Below are 16,998 nucleotides of genomic sequence, written 5' to 3'. Positions count from 1 at the left end.
TTATAAGAAAAGTTGCCTCAGGAAAAGCCTGGAAATTATTTTCATAATTGTGGGTCCACCGCTAGAGGGCGTAATTGAATATCAAAAATAAAAAAATCTAAATTTTACAAAATTTTCCTAATAAAGGGGCACTGGAAATCCGATTATTGTATTCTTCATAAAATTCTGCGCATATTTGATTTAACAAGTTTAACTCTACCTTTGCAAATAAGAGGTGGGGGTGAGTGGGAACCTTGTTATGAAAAAATGGCTTTAAGTCCGGTTCTGCTAAATCAAATTTTGAAAACTGGGTCTTGTTGAAGACAGATCTTTTTCTTCAATGTAAGCGTGATAATTTTAAACCATCCTAATAAGTAATAAGCCAGCTGGGAGGCGTTATTTAATTTTTTTCAGAAATCTAGTTTTCTTTGGAAAATATTAAATACAAGTATGCATTTTTAATCATACTTTATAAAATTAGATTAAATTAGCAATAGAATAGCGAAAACCGCATGTCGATACCTTTTTTCTATCTCAAGATATCTCGAGAAACGTGTAAATTTTATACATAACTGTTACTATCACCGGTAAACTAAGTTAATGAAAAGTAGTGTGCTGTGGAAAAAAACAAAATAACATTTTCCAGATGTCAACGTATAAAAATATAATTAATTAAAACAACAATATAAAGAGAAGCAATACTATTAAAATTAAATATAACACAGAACAAAAAGAACTACTTAGTGACGACCTAAATATTCAAATTGTTGCCCATCATACACTACTCTAGAATACATTATCCAGAGAATACTAAACGCCATTCAAAGCATATCGAGAGCAGAAATTGAGACTGCTGTTCAATCTACTCTTGAAAGAGTAAATGTTTGCAACGAAAATGATGGGCAAAAATTTGAACGTTTATGTCATCACTAAATAGTTGTTTTTATTTCTTTGTAATAGGGCTTTTCAACGCTTCTCATTTGTTTCGAGCCTCTGTCATATGCCGTATAATCCGTGTATAATATTAATATACGAGATATGAACGAGGCTCGAAACAAATGAGAAGCGTTGAAAAGACCTAATATACGTTGAGAGCTGGAAAATGTTTCTTTGTTTCCATAGCACACTACTTTTAATGAATTATTTCGTTTACCGGTGACAGTAACAGTTATGTTTTTAAATTTACACGTTTTGTAAGATATCTCGAGATAGAAAAAAGGTATTAACATGCGGTTTTCGCTATTCTGTTGCTAATTTTGTAATATGGTATTAAAAATGCATGTTTGTATTTAATATTTTCCAAGGAACACTAGATTTCTGAAAAAAAATTAAATACCGCCTTCTAGCTGGCATATTACTCAGTAAGTTGGTTCGAAATCATAACTTTTACATTGATGAAAAAGATCTATCTTCAACAAGACCAAGTTTGCAAAATTTGATTAAGCAGAACCGGACTCACAGCCAGTTTTTCATAACAAGGTTCCCACTCACCCCCACCTCTTATTTCCAAAGATAGACCTAAACTTGTCAAATCAAGTATGCGTAGAATTTTATGAAGAATACGACGATCGGATTTCCAGTGCCCCTTCATTAGGAAAATTTTGTAAAATTTAGATTTTTTAATTTTTGATATTCAATTACGCCCTCTAGCGGTGGTCCCACAATTATAAAAATAATTTCCAGGCTTTTCCTGAGGCAACTTTTGTTATAAAATTTTTTATTTCAAAGCTCTACTATAAACGGTTCCTGAGATATAGCCGAGAGCCATTCTTATTGGGACACCCGGTACAATGGGGTACTAAAGGTAAATAGAACACAAGGAGTAAGGGCAATAGCATATGCAGACAACCTAGCCCTACTAACCAAGGACGACACGAATCGGGGCATCATACATAAAATAAACACAGGAATAGAAAAAACCGCGAAATGGATAGATAACAATGATTTAAAATTGGCAGTAGAAAAGACTGAGATAATTATCTTGAGGGAACGGCGGGATCGAAAAGACATTAATTTTCGGTTCGGAGGCTCCGAACTAAAACCCCAAAAAACAGTTAAGTATTTGGGAATAATCTTCGACGACAGAAGGTCATTCGGCCCACATATACAGGAAGCATGTCGGAAAGCGGAGGCAAGGACCTCAGTCATACAAAAATTAATGCCGAATATAGGAGGCCCTGGATTACACAAACGGGCAGTAATGCTAGAATCCATTATGTCAATAATATTATACGGGGCCCCAGTGTGGCATGAGGTTGTAAATAAAGAAAAATACAGAGACATGCTTCTCAGAGCGCAAAGAAAACCCCTGATCAGAGTGTGTAGCGCGTACAGAACCGTATCAATAGTTGCCCTACAGGTAGTGGCCGGAGCTGTGCCGGTGCACATTCTGACAGAGGAGAGGGCACGAATGCATCGAAGGGGTAACGGATCTATAAGTTCAGGACCAGAAGAAAGAACAAGAAGCCTGGAAAGTTGGCTGGATCAGTGGTCAAGAGAAACAGGCAAAGCCGCCTGGACGAGGACCCTTATCCCTGATGTAGTGAGGTGGTATGAATGCAGACAGAGGCGCGTTAACTATTACTTCACACAATTTTTGACGGGGCATGGATCCTTTCGGTTATATACATATGGTATAAGAAAGACTGAAGACGATCTGTGTACCGAGTGTAGAGTGGTGCATGACGCGCACCACGTGATATTCGTATGCCCTGTATATCATGCAGGGCGAACCTTGCTGCAGCTGAGGATGGGTCCCCTCTGGGTAAGCCCCAAGAATTAATGCATAAAGCCATTATGAATGAAAAAATGTTTGACTTAATCATTGGATTTGTCACTGAAACGATGAAGCATAAGGAAGAAAGAGAGAGGAGACTTCAACAAAGATAATCTGTTTGTATTTCTTTTGAACAAGTGTAGTTTCGCGGCGACCGGGGTGGGTAGCCAATATACAACTCCCACTTCTGCCGGGGCAGTCATTTAAAATAAAAGAATTTTTAATCCTAGTGTTAGTAAATGTTAGATGTTTTGTTTTTCATGTGTTTATATCTTGTGTTGTGAGTGTATAGATGAATGGGCCACTCCTACAGGGGTGGGGAATGAAAGTTTAGTTGTTCTCACTAACCGTTTAGTACTTCTTAGCCAGTTTACGGTGGATGGGATGATAGCGTGGTCGCGCCCCCTCACCCATTATCATGCATATAGGTCGGTTGCCTTACGGACCCTGGCTGGCTGCATGCGTGGATGGGGTGGCGAAACTGGGTTGTCGTGACAGTCACAGAGCGCACGCAGAGAGTGCTAGATGGGGGTGACGAGGAAAGCTGGTGGGTCAGAGCTATGCCCGCTAAGGTCGGTTCCTGGCCCGCTGGTTGGAGAAAGAGGAGGTGAGTTTAGTTGGTAGGCGGCTCGCTACGGTTAGGCGTAGAGAGTTGAATCCAACACACCTGGGACACCTTTCCAGAAGTCTTAAGAAGATTGACACCTCCAAAAAAAAAAGAGATATCTCGAGATAGAAAAAAGGTATCGACATGCGGTTTTCGGAATTCTGTTGCTAATTTGGTCTAATTTTGTACTACAGGAAAAAATACATACAGTGGAACCTCGATAACTCGGATTAATCGGGACCGCGGCCGATCCGGGTTATCGAAAATCCGGGTTAGCCGGAGAGCATTGTAAAAATTAATAAAATACGGTATACTTATAGATAAAGTCCGTTATAATTAAAACAACATGAATTATTTATTCATATTACACATCTACCTTACCTATTATAGTTGTAGTATAGACAGTATAGATAGAGTTCATTTCTAGGTAAAAAAACTCAGTCAGTTTCGGTTGTGTCAATTTCGTCTGCCATGCGATGTTATGTTATTTAAGAACAGTGGCTCTTTCATTGTTTAAAGTTTAAAAGACCATTGTTCTAAAAATAATTTTTTAAAAGACAGTTGAAAATAAATAAAGGAATAAAAGATGCCTGTTGTTTGCGATAGCCCGATAATGGATAATGAACGTTCTGCCGCCGTGTGCCATGAGTCATTTTTACATTATATTATGGTCAAAGCCAAGTTTTACCAATGAAACTCGATATTTTTAAGACATTCCAGAAGCGGCTACAGATAAAATGTTTTAACATAATACATACATTTTTATTGTTGAAATGTTTGTCTGATGAAAATCGGTCCGGGTTAGCCGGACTTCCGGGTTATCGGGGGCCGACTTATCGAGGTTCCACTGTACTTGTATTTAATATTTTCCAAAGAAAACTAGATTTCTAAAAAAAATAAATAGCGCCTTCTAGCCGGCATATTACGTAATAGGCTGTTTCCAAATTATAAGTATTTCATTGACGAAAAAGAGCTGTTTTCAACAAGACCAAGTTTGTAAAAATCGATTAAGCAGAACCGGACTTACAGCGATTTTTTCATAACAAGGTTCCCACTCACCCCCACTTTTTATTTGCACAGGTAGACTTAAACTTGTGAAATAAAATATGCACAGAATTGTATGAAGAATACGATGATTGGATTTCCAGTGCCCTTTCATTAGGCAAATTTTGTAAAATTTCGATTTTTTAATTTTTGATATTCAATTACGCCCTCTAGCGGTGGACTTACAATTATGAAAATAATTTCCAGGCTTTTCTCGGGGCAACTTTTGTTATAAAATTTTTTTCTCAAAGCTGTAGTATAAACGGTTCCTGAGATATGGCCGAGAGCCATTCTTATTGGGACACCCGGTACATTAATTACAATATTTCAATTTTTCGTACATTATATCCAGTTTAATAATAGTAGTACAATAATATATTAGTATATTCTGCAATGAGCATTTAATGATGGTCTTTATGATGCGAGTATGAGGGATACGACAAGAGCCGCGTAGCGGCAAATGTGGTATAGAATACGATTATCATAATGGCAATTAAATGTGAATAGTAGGTATACACGATTTGTTCTACGATCATTCACAACAAAAAAATATACTCAAATTTACTTATATTGTAACACAAAAAAATATTTAAGTATTTGTTTTATATAAAAATATATTTAAATTTATTCATCGTTTAAACCAAGGTTTAAACCAATAGGTTTTTTAAGAAAAAAACCAACTGGTTTTTTTGTGATTTTTTCAAAACAAAGTAATACATTAGTGATTCTGTACGTGCTGGAAGGAGCTTGAAAACAATAGGGAACTTGCATAAAATTTTTAATTCGAAAAAAATGTTATAAATCACAACAGAACATAATTTAAAACACGTATCAAAGATAAAAAAGTTTTTTTTTGTCTTTCGTTTGGCCCCCAAAGACGATTAAAAATTCAAATTATACCACCCAACCCAAAACGCATCGTGACGTCATCCGGTTATATGTTTACATTCTGCACCTACAAAGTAAACAAAATTGTATATAATTTTAAATTAGACATTATAAACGTCAGTAGAAAATACAGTTATGTGACGTCATAAGTGTTTTTGATCGTTTGAACTATTCATAGAAAACTTGTACTTTTACAAAATGGTTTTATTTTCCATTGTAAACCTTCTTTCCTTTCCTTCAAAAACTGTATCAAACTCCAATCTCAACAAACTGGTATATCATTACAATGACATACAATAAATATCATTATAATATAAATATTTTCCCTTATTCCGCGACGATGAGCTGGCCAAATACCCAAGTAGGTGGAGGCCAATAAACTAAAGAAAGAGAAGAAGAATATACTTTAAATATAACCATAATCATAACTATATAATAAAACTGTGTGACGTCACGGGTCGTTTGAATTATTTTATACCGCAAAAGAGTTTAAATTTGTATTTCTAAGTTATTGCAAGTTTTTGAAGCGTGAAATTTTGGAAATCTCATTTTTAAACAAAACTGAACATTATTATATGTAATAAAAAAATGTGCAAGTCCCCTATTGCAGAAATACTGGAAATGAGGAATGTATAAAAAAATTCAAGTCGGTATGAAATGGCAATGACAGAAGCACATTTGTTATCACATATTATGGTTGACACAAGGGAAAAATCTCCATACTTATATTTAACACAGGAAGAGACATCAAAAGCATTGGACGTCGCAAAAAAAAGTATTCTGAAATTGACGTTTTGCCAATAATTATAAAGTTTCAGGCAAAAAGTGTACCTTTTCAAAAACAGTGTCACTTCGAAAGTGACACCGATTGAGTGGTGGAAAAGCCACAAAAATATTGATACTAACATCATTAATTTTATTGAAGAACTTCACACAGCCCAAGCGTTTTCGGCAAGCGTTGAAATAATTTTTTCTTCCTTTGGGCTAGTGCAGTCGAAACTTCGAAACAGGTTGGGTACAGGAAAGCCTTCAAACTGGTGTTTTTATTTAAAGTTTTTAATACATCTGCCGCAAATGAAGAAAATGGAGATACATAAATTATATTTTTGTATTTTCGAACTTAGTTACTTTGAATATTATTAAGTTTGAAGATGTGTTTTTTGTTCTATTCATTTTTTGTGTGTGTAAATAAAAATAAAAGTAACTTTTGTCTTAAGGCCATCGGTACATAATTCGCAAATATTTTACGGCTATCCCTACTTTTTCTGTCTTTACACGGCAAATTACGTGTAGTAAAATTCACACTGGTATGGATATGTAAACATTACTAGAATGTCATTCTACTTGACAATGTCATCATTAACTTTAAAGAGATGGCTTTTGAATGTTCTTGGATAACTGTTATTTGTATAATTGCCAATTATTAATTCAGTTAGTAAATGTGATCATTTTTTCACTAACTATGTATTCAGTGATTGTAATAATTTATATGTACACCAAAAACTAATACTCGATCGAGAAAAGAGGAAAAGTGTTAAAGTGATTTTTTAATAATATATTGTTACTATGGAACGCTTACAATTTTGATAATGTTTAACAAAAAAATACTTGGATCACAGAATATATCCTGATGTATTCTCTGCTGGGATCTTCCATAAATAATAAACAATAAATAACTTTTTATTAAGTTCGTCTTAAATCAATTATTTATCAAATTAATACACTATCAATATTATTTAATCAACAACTCAAAATATTCCCGATGCCATGTCAAATATTTAAAACTGTCACTGTCTTGTCATCAAATTCTATTTGACTCAGTGCGTTGTATGACAAAGATAGCGAATGTTCGATTTGGAAAATACGACCATGGACATGGTGTCCATTTTTTTTCGAATCCTGAAAAAACTAATATTTTTAAAAAAATTAAACGCAGAATGAAAGACCAAATTATTATCGAGGGCCCAAAGTCCCTTAGAATAAATAAAAAGTTTCTTTTGAATGAGATATTTGAAATTAAAAATCACACTACATTTTTCTCTTAGTTTTTCACCCCTGTAACTTATTAAAATAAACATTGTAGAAGTTTTCAGGGAGTTTCGGCCCTCGGTAAGAATGTAATCTTTCATTCCGAGTTTAAATTTTTCAAAAATACTTATTAGTTTTCTCACGATTCAAAAAAAATGAATCTCCATTTGAATAGCATTGCAGACGAAAATACGTACCCATCCCCTTAATCATTTTTTCATTGCTTATTACTATTATATTATAAAATAATTTATTCGTTTTTAAAGTATTTAGACTATAATGCTTTGTATCAAATAAACCTGGTTTAAAGCAAAAAACCTGACTTTTTTGGTTTTTTGGACAAAACCTTGGTTTTTGCCAACCCTGAATTTGATGTGTTTGTATGTTAACCATGCGTTTTAACAACAGTTAGGTTATACTACTTTCAGGTGCAATAGTGTCACTTTCAGGAACTTTGTAATGGCTCTTAACTAATATATGTCGATTAAGGCAATGTTTCCTTTTAAACTGCTTATTGCATACTTCACACTCAAAAGGCTTTTCATCGGTGTGAATAGTTACATGACGTTTTAAGCTGCTTTTGTCCGAAAATTGCTTGGAACAGATGTCGCAGTGAAATGGCTTTTCAGCAGTGTGAATTAGCATGTGTCGGTCATAAGTAAACTGCAACGAAAACGATTTACAGCAAATATTACAGAAAAATGGCGATTCCCCAGTGTGGGTTAGCACATGCGATTTTAAGTATGACTTATTGGTGTATTGTTTAAAACAAATATGACACTGAAACGTTATTTTACTGATATAATCATGTGAGTGTTCGTCCAATTGTTGCTTCGTTGTGAAATGTTTCTCACAAGTTTCACATTTAAAGGGTTTTTGGTGAGTACCCATATGATATTTTAGATAAGTTTTATCTGAGAACTGTTTCGAGCAAATGTCACATTGGAATGGTCTCTCGCCAGTATGAGTACGCATATGAGTCTTTAACGAGCTTTTTTGAGTAAATTTTTGAGAGCAGATTTCACATTGGAACAGTTTTTCACCTGTGTGACTGCACATATGAGCCTCTAAACTTCTGTTATCTGTAAATTGTTTAGAGCAAACTTCACACTGAAATGGTTTTTCTCCAGTGTGGCTAACCATGTGGCGTTTCAAAGACCTTTTAAACACAAACTGTTGTGAACAAACTCCACAAATAAACGGCGTTTCACCACTATGAAGTCTGAAATGTTGCTTCAAGTTACAATTATTACTAAATTGCTTTAGGCAAACCTCACACTGGAAAGGTTTCTCTCCAGTATGACTGCGCATATGAATTTTCAATGAGTTTTCCACTTTAAATGTTTGCTTACAAATTTCACAGTGAAATAGTTCGGAAACAGTGTGGATAACTTCATGACGTAGTAAACTTCTTTTATCCGAAAACCGTTTTTTGCAAGTCTCACATTCGTATGGTTTTTCGCCAGAATGTGTAGCCATATGTGGTTTTAATGAGGTTTCGTGTTTGAATCTTTGCTGGCAAATCTCACATTGGTACGGTTTTTCGTCGGAATGAGTGCGTAAGTGGGCTTTTAAGGAGCTATCGTGCTTGAAGCTTTGTGGACAAACTCTACAATGAAATGGCTTCTCGTCGGTATGAATACGGGCATGCAACGTTAAGCTTCTTTTATCCAAAAAACTGTTTTGGGCAAATTGCACAATGAAACGGTTTTTCACCAGTATGATTAACCATATGACGGTGGTAGTTCCTCTGATCTGGAAACTGCATCAAGCAAACGTCACAAGTATATTGTTCTTTATCGTTATCACAAAGAAATTCTACTGACGTTGATAGGGAATTATTTCGCACTCCTTTTTTTCTTTTTTTAAAGCCTAAAATTAAAAAAGTGTAACAGATTTTGATAAGATTACTATAATCAGTGAAAATATTTAATAACATTTGCTAAACTCATTACGTTTGGCACTAAAAATCTTAAATAATGTAGAAATAAAGATATTGATCGACACAAGAATTAGTACCTATTGGGGGTGTTTTGGAATGTCCTACATAACGTTAAACGGTAACAATAATACACATACAATATGGTGCAAATGAAAGGGATAAATTCGTTATTTCGTAATTTGGCGATTTTAAGGACAAATACTTAAGCGATTTTAAGGACAAATACCAAAACGGGTTGTTTTTTATTTTTAAATTACGATATTTTGGCATATATACAGCGGACTCTCTCTACAACGAACACGGATATTACGAGGTTTCGCTTATAACGAGGTACGTGTCCCATAAAATTCCTATTGAACTATATAACTATGTAACTCTATAACGTGGCACAAACTTGGAGAAGATCCATCATGGACGAGATAAGAAGTCAAGGAAAGTCTTGGAATGAGGTGAAGGCCCTAGCGCAAAATAGAACCCGATGGCGCGTTTTCACTGAAGCTCTATGCTTAGGGTTACCATACGTCCGGACAGTCCGGATTGGCGTCCGGATATGAGAAATGTCCGGATTGATTTCTTTACTAAAAAAAAAATGGAAAACATTTGGTCCAACGGAGGGAAATTTCATTATGCGCAGCACCTAGTTAAGTTCTAGGTCTGAAGTATGTTAAAACATAGGTGTATATGTATTTTAAACTGGCAAAGATTTTCGATGTTAGTTGCATATTGTAGCGAAACAGCTGTACTTTTAATTGTGCCATATGCATTTCGCATAAATATACAGTCAGTTCCAACGAAAATTTTACCACCCTAGAAACTCAGAAACCAAGAGCTTCTTCAAAATTAAAAAAAAAAAATCGTCAATTTATAATGTGTGGGGGACGAATTTTCATGCAAAATTCATGCCCTTAAATGTAACCCTCCGCATATACCAATGTAACCGCATCAACCACCACTTTTTTTAAATAGCAAGTGTGATCGAGTGGCACATCATTTGAAAGGTAATTTTTTTATCTACACACTCCATTTTTTTAATTTACATAACAAGTTTCAAAATAATTTTAGACTTAACAAATGTATTATAAATTAGTTAAATTCAAAACTGTCTTTAAAGTTATTTCGCAAATTTAAAAAAAAATAGAGGGTCGTGTAGAGAAAAAAAAACTACCTTTCAAATTATGTGCAACTCGACTACACTTGCTAATTAAAAAACACTGGGGGGCCAGTAGGGGGTTACATTTGAGAGCATGAAAATTCGTCCCCCTTCCAATACAAATTGACGTGTTTTTGTGAAGAAACTCTTAGTAACTGAGTTTGGGGGGGGGTCAAATTTTCGTTGGAACACACTGTATGTACAATTAGAGGTAGCAACATAGTCAAATTCACATTTTACATTTTCTACAACCTCTTGGACTACTATATACACACACCCAAACTTATATGGAATCATCTGATATTTCTTACTATTCCGTGCGAATTTAAAAAAACGAACACATGAAGTTAAACAATATTTATTTTAAAGCAATTTAATAACAAATACATAACAATTAAATAAAACAATAAAGTATTTAACAAACAAATTGAAAGTAGTTGTTTTAAAGTCAATAACGTACAAAATTTCAATGTAAAACAAATAATGTTTAACTTGTTTTTATTTATTTTTTTTTGTATTTTGTGGTAGTCAGTGTTATCACCTCTAGTCCTTATGCAAGCTTCAGTTTGCGTGGGCACGCTCCTAATCAAATTATCAACATTTTGTTGTGGTAGGTTGCTCCATCCTTTAAAAGCAGCTTGTACCAGCCGTGCGGTGTTTTGTGGATTCTCCCGTCGAGCTCTAATTTTTCTTTTAAGCCTATCCCACAAATACTCTATAGGATTAAGCTCAGGTGAGCAAGCAGGCCACTCCAAACAAGGGACAGCTTCTGCTTCAATGATGTCTGTAGTCACTCTAATGGTATGTAGAGGTCCATTATCATGCAATAAAATTAAATTTTCTCCTGTTACACCTCTCCAGAGCCTGACTACAGGTTATCAACATACCTGTGAGCAATTAAAGTTGATTGGATAAAAATTAAAGGAGTTTTTTTACGGATCACAATTCCTCTCCATACCATTACACTTCCCCTTGTATATTTGTGAACAGATCTGACAGTTTTCGTTCTTGCTTGTCATCCTCGACCTCTAAGTACACGATTTCGTGGGTCATCTGATTTTCCATCTTATTACATTAAATCCTGACTGATTTTGAAAATAGCACATTTTGTCAATTCCCAATGTTCCAGTTTTGGTGGTGAAGACACCAATTTAGGCGATCAATCTTGTGCTGCCTGGATAACTCGGGAACCCATAGCTGTCTCCTGCTATATACTTCTTGGTACGAGCTCTTCTTCTTATCGTTTCAACTGAAACAGTTACACCTGTAGCTTCCAAAATCTGCCTTTGGAACTGCAGATGAGAAATGGTTGGGTGTCTTCCAGATGATTGGACAATTAAATGATCGTGGAGAGCCGTTATTACTTTTGGCGACTTTCCCTTGCTGTATTTTTGAGCTTTCCTAGTTCCTTTTACCTAGCATATGTTTTGGACAGAACGCCCTGTATTACGCCTAGCTCTCCAGCTATGTCCATCTGAGAACATTACTTTCTCCACAAGACCAATAATCTTTCCTCGTTGTAAGTTTTATAACCCCACATAAGGCATATTTTCGTTTTTGGACGCAAAAGTTCGTTTACTTATTTTCGTTCAACTTGCAACTCAAGCAAATAATCTATACCGTACCGGGCTGTACTATCCGATTGTCTTATATATTTATTTATTTTCAATAAAAACCTTTAATCTTCGCAACAATAACAAGTTTTTTCAAAAGAAATAAATATTACTTTGAAATACATGGTGATTCCATATAAGTTTGGGTGTGTGTATATATATATAAATATATATATATATATATATATATATATATATATATATATATATATATATATATATGAATTAAAACGCCATAATACATGGCATTGGAGCACAAATTCGTCAAAACTTCCGTGATTCAACTGGTACCAATAGACTGATATATCGATATTTCAAGGTCTCCCTCTCATCAGTCAGTCGAGCTGGTACTACAAATTAAATCACGGAAGTTTCTCTGAACGTCTCCAAAAATTTCGCCACTCTAGTGGCAGCTTACAGAGGCGCCATCTCTTTTGATGGCAGGGAACGAAGACGATTTAATAATACCGTCTCCTATCCTCTGAGCTATCGGAATGTGCAAAAAGAATAAAGCTTCTAGCAAAGCTTGCTATTGCTTTTATGAATTAAAACGCCATAATACATGGCATTGGAGTACAAATTCGTCAAAACTTCCGTGATTCAACTGGTACCAATAGACTGATATATCGATATTTCAAGGTCTCCCTCTCATCAGTCAGTCGAGCTGGTACTACAAATTAAATCACGGAAGTTTCTCTGAACGTCTCCAAAAATTTCGCCACTCTAGTGGCAGCTTACAGAGGCGCCATCTCTTTTGATGGCAGGGAACGAAGACGATTTAATAATACCGTCTCCTATCCTCTGAGCTATCGGAATGTGCAAAAAGAATAAAACTTCTAGCAAAGCTTGCTATTGCTTCTATGAATTAAAACGCCATAATACATGGCATTGGAGCACAAATTCGTCAAAACTTCCGTGATTCAACTGGTACCAATAGACTGATATATCGATATTTCAAGGTCTCCCTCTCATCAGTCAGTCGAGCTGGTACTACAAATTAAATCACGGAAGTTTCTCTGAACGTCTCCAAAAATTTCGCCACTCTAGTGGCAGCTTACAGAGGCGCCATCTCTTTTGATGGCAGGGAACGAAGACGATTTAATAATACCGTCTCCTATCCTCTGAGCTATCGGAATGTGCAAAAAGAATAAAGCTTCTAGCAAAGCTTGCTATTGCTTTTATGAATTAAAACGCCATAATACATGGCATTGGAGCACAAATTCGTCAAAACTTCCGTGATTCAACTGGTACCAATAGACTGATATATCGATATTTCAAGGTCTCCCTCTCATCAGTCATCTTTAATTTGTAGTACCAGCTCGACTGACTGATGAGAGGGAGACCTCGGAAGTTTTGGATTCGAATCACGGAAGTTTTGACGAATTTGTGCTCCAATGCCATGTATTATGGCGTTTTAATTCATAAAAGCAATAGCAAGCTTTGCTAGAAGCTTTATTCTTTTTGCACATTCCGATAGCTCAGAGGATAGGAGACGGTATTATTAAATCGTCTTCGTTCCCTGCCATCAAAAGAGATGGCGCCTCTGTAAGCTGCCACTAGAGTGGCGAAATTTTTGGAGACGTTCAGAGAAACTTCCGTGATTTAATTTGTAGTACCAGCTCGACTGACTGATGAGAGGGAGACCTTGAAATATCGATATATCAGTCTATTGGTACCAGTTGAATCACGGAAGTTTTGACGAATTTGTGCTCCAATGCCATGTATTATGGCGTTTTAATTCATAAAAGCAATAGCAAGCTTTGCAAGAAGCTTTATTCTTTTTGCACATTCCGATAGCTCAGAGGATAGGAGACGGTATTATTAAATCGTCTTCGTTCCCTGCCATCAAAAGAGATGGCGCCTCTGTAAGCTGCCACTAGAGTGGCGAAATTTTTGGAGACGTTCAGAGAAACTTCCGTGATTTAATTTGTAGTACCAGCTCGACTGACTGATGAGAGGGAGACCTTAAAATATCGATATATCAGTCTATTGGTACCAGTTGAATCACGGAAGTTTTGACGAATTTGTGCTCCAATACCATGTATTATGGCGTTTTAATTCATAAAAGCAATAACAAGCTTTGCTAGAAGCTTTATTCTTTTTGCATATATATATATATATATATATATATATATATATATATATATATATATATATATATATATATATATATATATATATATATATATAAACATAGAAAAGAAACATCCTTTATTATATCCTTTATATATAAACATCCTTGGATATATATATACGTGGCATGTTTGGTTATAACGAGGAAAAATGACATCGAAGAATATGTTTCTTTACCTGTTTTAGCGCAGTAATGGCTATAAATAAATACCCCAACTGCCTGTATATAGAAATGATAATCATCATCCAGCCCTTTGCGTCCACTACTGGACATATAATTTCTTGACATTTTCTTGAGATCGTCAGTCCAACGAGTAGGTGGTCTTCCTCTACTTCTTTTGTCTAATCTCGGCCTCCACTCAAGTAATCTCTTCGTCCACCTCCCATCACTGATCCGGCCCAGTTCATTTCAGGGTGGCAATTCGGGAAATTACATCGGTAACTCCTGTTCTTCGTCTTAAGTCTTCATTTCTAACTCGGTCACGAAGCGATATACTCAGCATGGACCTTTCCATTTTCCTCTGGGCTATTTGCAGCATTTTATATGCCCAACATCTGTGTTATTATCGAGGCCAGTGTTGTAATAAACTCCACCGCATGTAATAAACTTCTTCCTTTATCGACCGATATTGAATATGGTAGGAAATTTACAATTGTAGTCTCATTGTTCAGGTCGACCATTGACACCTAATAAACTACATAAGAGGCATGAAAACATTTCAATATTATTGTTGTCTGATATAACGAGATCTGCTGATAACGAGGTAATTAGGCCGCCATTTCAGTTCTCGTTATAGAGGGAGTCTACTGTATCATACGATGACGTCATCTATCTGGGCGTGATGACGTAATCGATTATTTTTTAAACGAGACTAGGGGTCGTGTGATAGCTCATTTGAAAGGGTCAATTCTCTATCCAGTAATATAAACATTAACACAATTATTTCCACAGGATGTACAAACAATTTTTTTAATTAAATTAATTGATACAAAAAAGAATGTATGTAATTTATTTAATTCAGAATACATTTTACTGCTGTCAGAAAACAAAAAAAAATGTTTATTTTACAAATAAACTTTGCTTTTCGCTTAAATTAAATGTTCAAACCTCCAAGAGTCAGGTGGCTGGCGGGAGCTGGCTTGAACATTGAATTCTCTGTTTATTTGTGCAATAAACATTTATTTCTGTTTTCGGACAACATCAAAATGTATTTTGAATTAAATAAATCACATATATTCTTCTTTTTTGTATCAATTAATTTAATTAAAAAAATTTTTGGGCACCCTGTAGAAATAATTATATTAATGTTTATATTACTGAATAGAGAATTGAATACCCTTTCTAATGAGCTATCACACGACCCCTATTCCCATTTAAAAAAATCATCGATTAAATCATCACGCCCAGATGGATAACGTCGTAATTCGTGTTCAATATTTTTCAAAAAACTTAATATCGAATATTACCAAACACGGCCCCCTCCACATCCTGGAGATGGGGTGGGGGGTAACTTTAAAATCTTATAGTGAAAAAGTAAGTAACATTTATTCGAGACATTTTTTAGATTTGATGATAGATGGCGCTAAAAAATCGTATTTTTCCAATTACAGCGCCATCTATCAACAATTCTAAAAGATGTCTCGAACAAATATTCCTTATTTTTTTCATGAATCTGCAATAAAAAACGGGGGTTCGTATTTAAGATTTTAAAGTTACCCCTACTCCACTTCCATGCGATGGAGTGGAGGGGTCGTGTTTAGTGTTATTCGATAGGTTTTTGAAACACATTAAACACGTGTTATTTGGTTTTTCATTTGGAAGTATATTTTTCGGGATATTAAGGTACGTATAGATATGCGAGCCGCGCACTTCGCGCCGTATGTGTACTGCGCGTTCGTTAGATTAATACGTGTTTTTTTAAATACATGGAACAAATGGCACAAACGGTGCGCACATGGCGCACCACTATCCAACTTCTCTCGGCGCCACAAACGCGTGGCGTACACACGGCGCAAAGTTTGCGGCGCGCATATGTATACGTACCTTTAGACCGTTTCTATAATTTACTTAGGCCCGGTCTTTTCACCTCCGAATTGGTGGAATTCAACTTTATTATTTTTATAGTGTTAGACTTTTATAGGTTCAACTTTAAGTGTTAGAATACACATGTGGGGTCTTTCTTCATGGGTGAGCCAATTCTTAGAACCTTTTAGGTCGAACACTCTTACATAAAATTGCATAAAAGTATCGTGTTACAAGACATATGGATGTGAGAGCGATGTTAGTAGTTTTGTGTTTGATATTTTTACTTTAGTCTGGAAGTATACGTTGTATAAGACACATCTTAATTTCTTTGTTTGTATATTGTTATAATACGGTTCGGTTATAAAATAAATAGTTTGTCTACGTTTATTTGTACCTTTTATTATCTGCTATTTCTAATAGGTTATGGGCCTCAGTTACGTTTTTAGCTCACCTGTATTAAGATAATAATTAAAAGTGTACAGTCGCGAAGTTTTTCGTGTTACATAACTATATACATCGTCAAACTACTGTCAAAGTGTAAAGACGCATTTCAAAGTTCCTCTCGAAAATTTAAATTTATTAGCAGTTTTTATTAGTTAAATCCGTTAAATTTTCTTTTTTAGTTTCGTTAATTTAGTTATAGTTTAAGTTTTATATAAATATAAGTCAGTTTTAGCGTTCAAAGCGATTAAATCTTGATGAGCGGACACGGTGACGGTGACCCTCCCGATCCCGGAGAGGACGAATTTTACAAGTTTAGAGAAGAACAGAATAATAATATGGAAATAACAGCGGTTTCAGGTATCGATAAT

At 35.2% G+C, this 16,998-nt stretch overlaps 1 protein-coding gene across 3 annotated transcripts in view; it reads right to left on the bottom strand.

The window, feature by feature from the left end:
* Positions 1-6,834: 6,834 nt before the first annotated feature.
* Positions 6,835-16,998, bottom strand: part of LOC126882104 (zinc finger protein 239-like) — a 103,270-nt gene continuing 93,106 nt past the window's right edge. For all 3 annotated transcript variants that reach the window (XM_050646952.1, XM_050646954.1, XM_050646953.1), the window contains exon 3: positions 6,835-9,194. In XM_050646952.1, the coding sequence (XP_050502909.1) occupies positions 7,731-8,801 (1,071 nt within the window). In that variant the 5' untranslated portion in view covers positions 8,802-9,194 and the 3' untranslated portion in view covers positions 6,835-7,730. The remainder of the gene's footprint in view (positions 9,195-16,998) is intronic.

The sequence above is a fragment of the Diabrotica virgifera genome, chromosome 3 (assembly GCF_917563875.1).
Source record: "Diabrotica virgifera virgifera chromosome 3, PGI_DIABVI_V3a".
NCBI classification, from domain to species: Eukaryota; Metazoa; Arthropoda; class Insecta; order Coleoptera; family Chrysomelidae; genus Diabrotica; species Diabrotica virgifera.
Note: the sequence above shows the minus strand (reverse complement) of the source record. Positions and strands in the feature narration are given on the sequence as shown.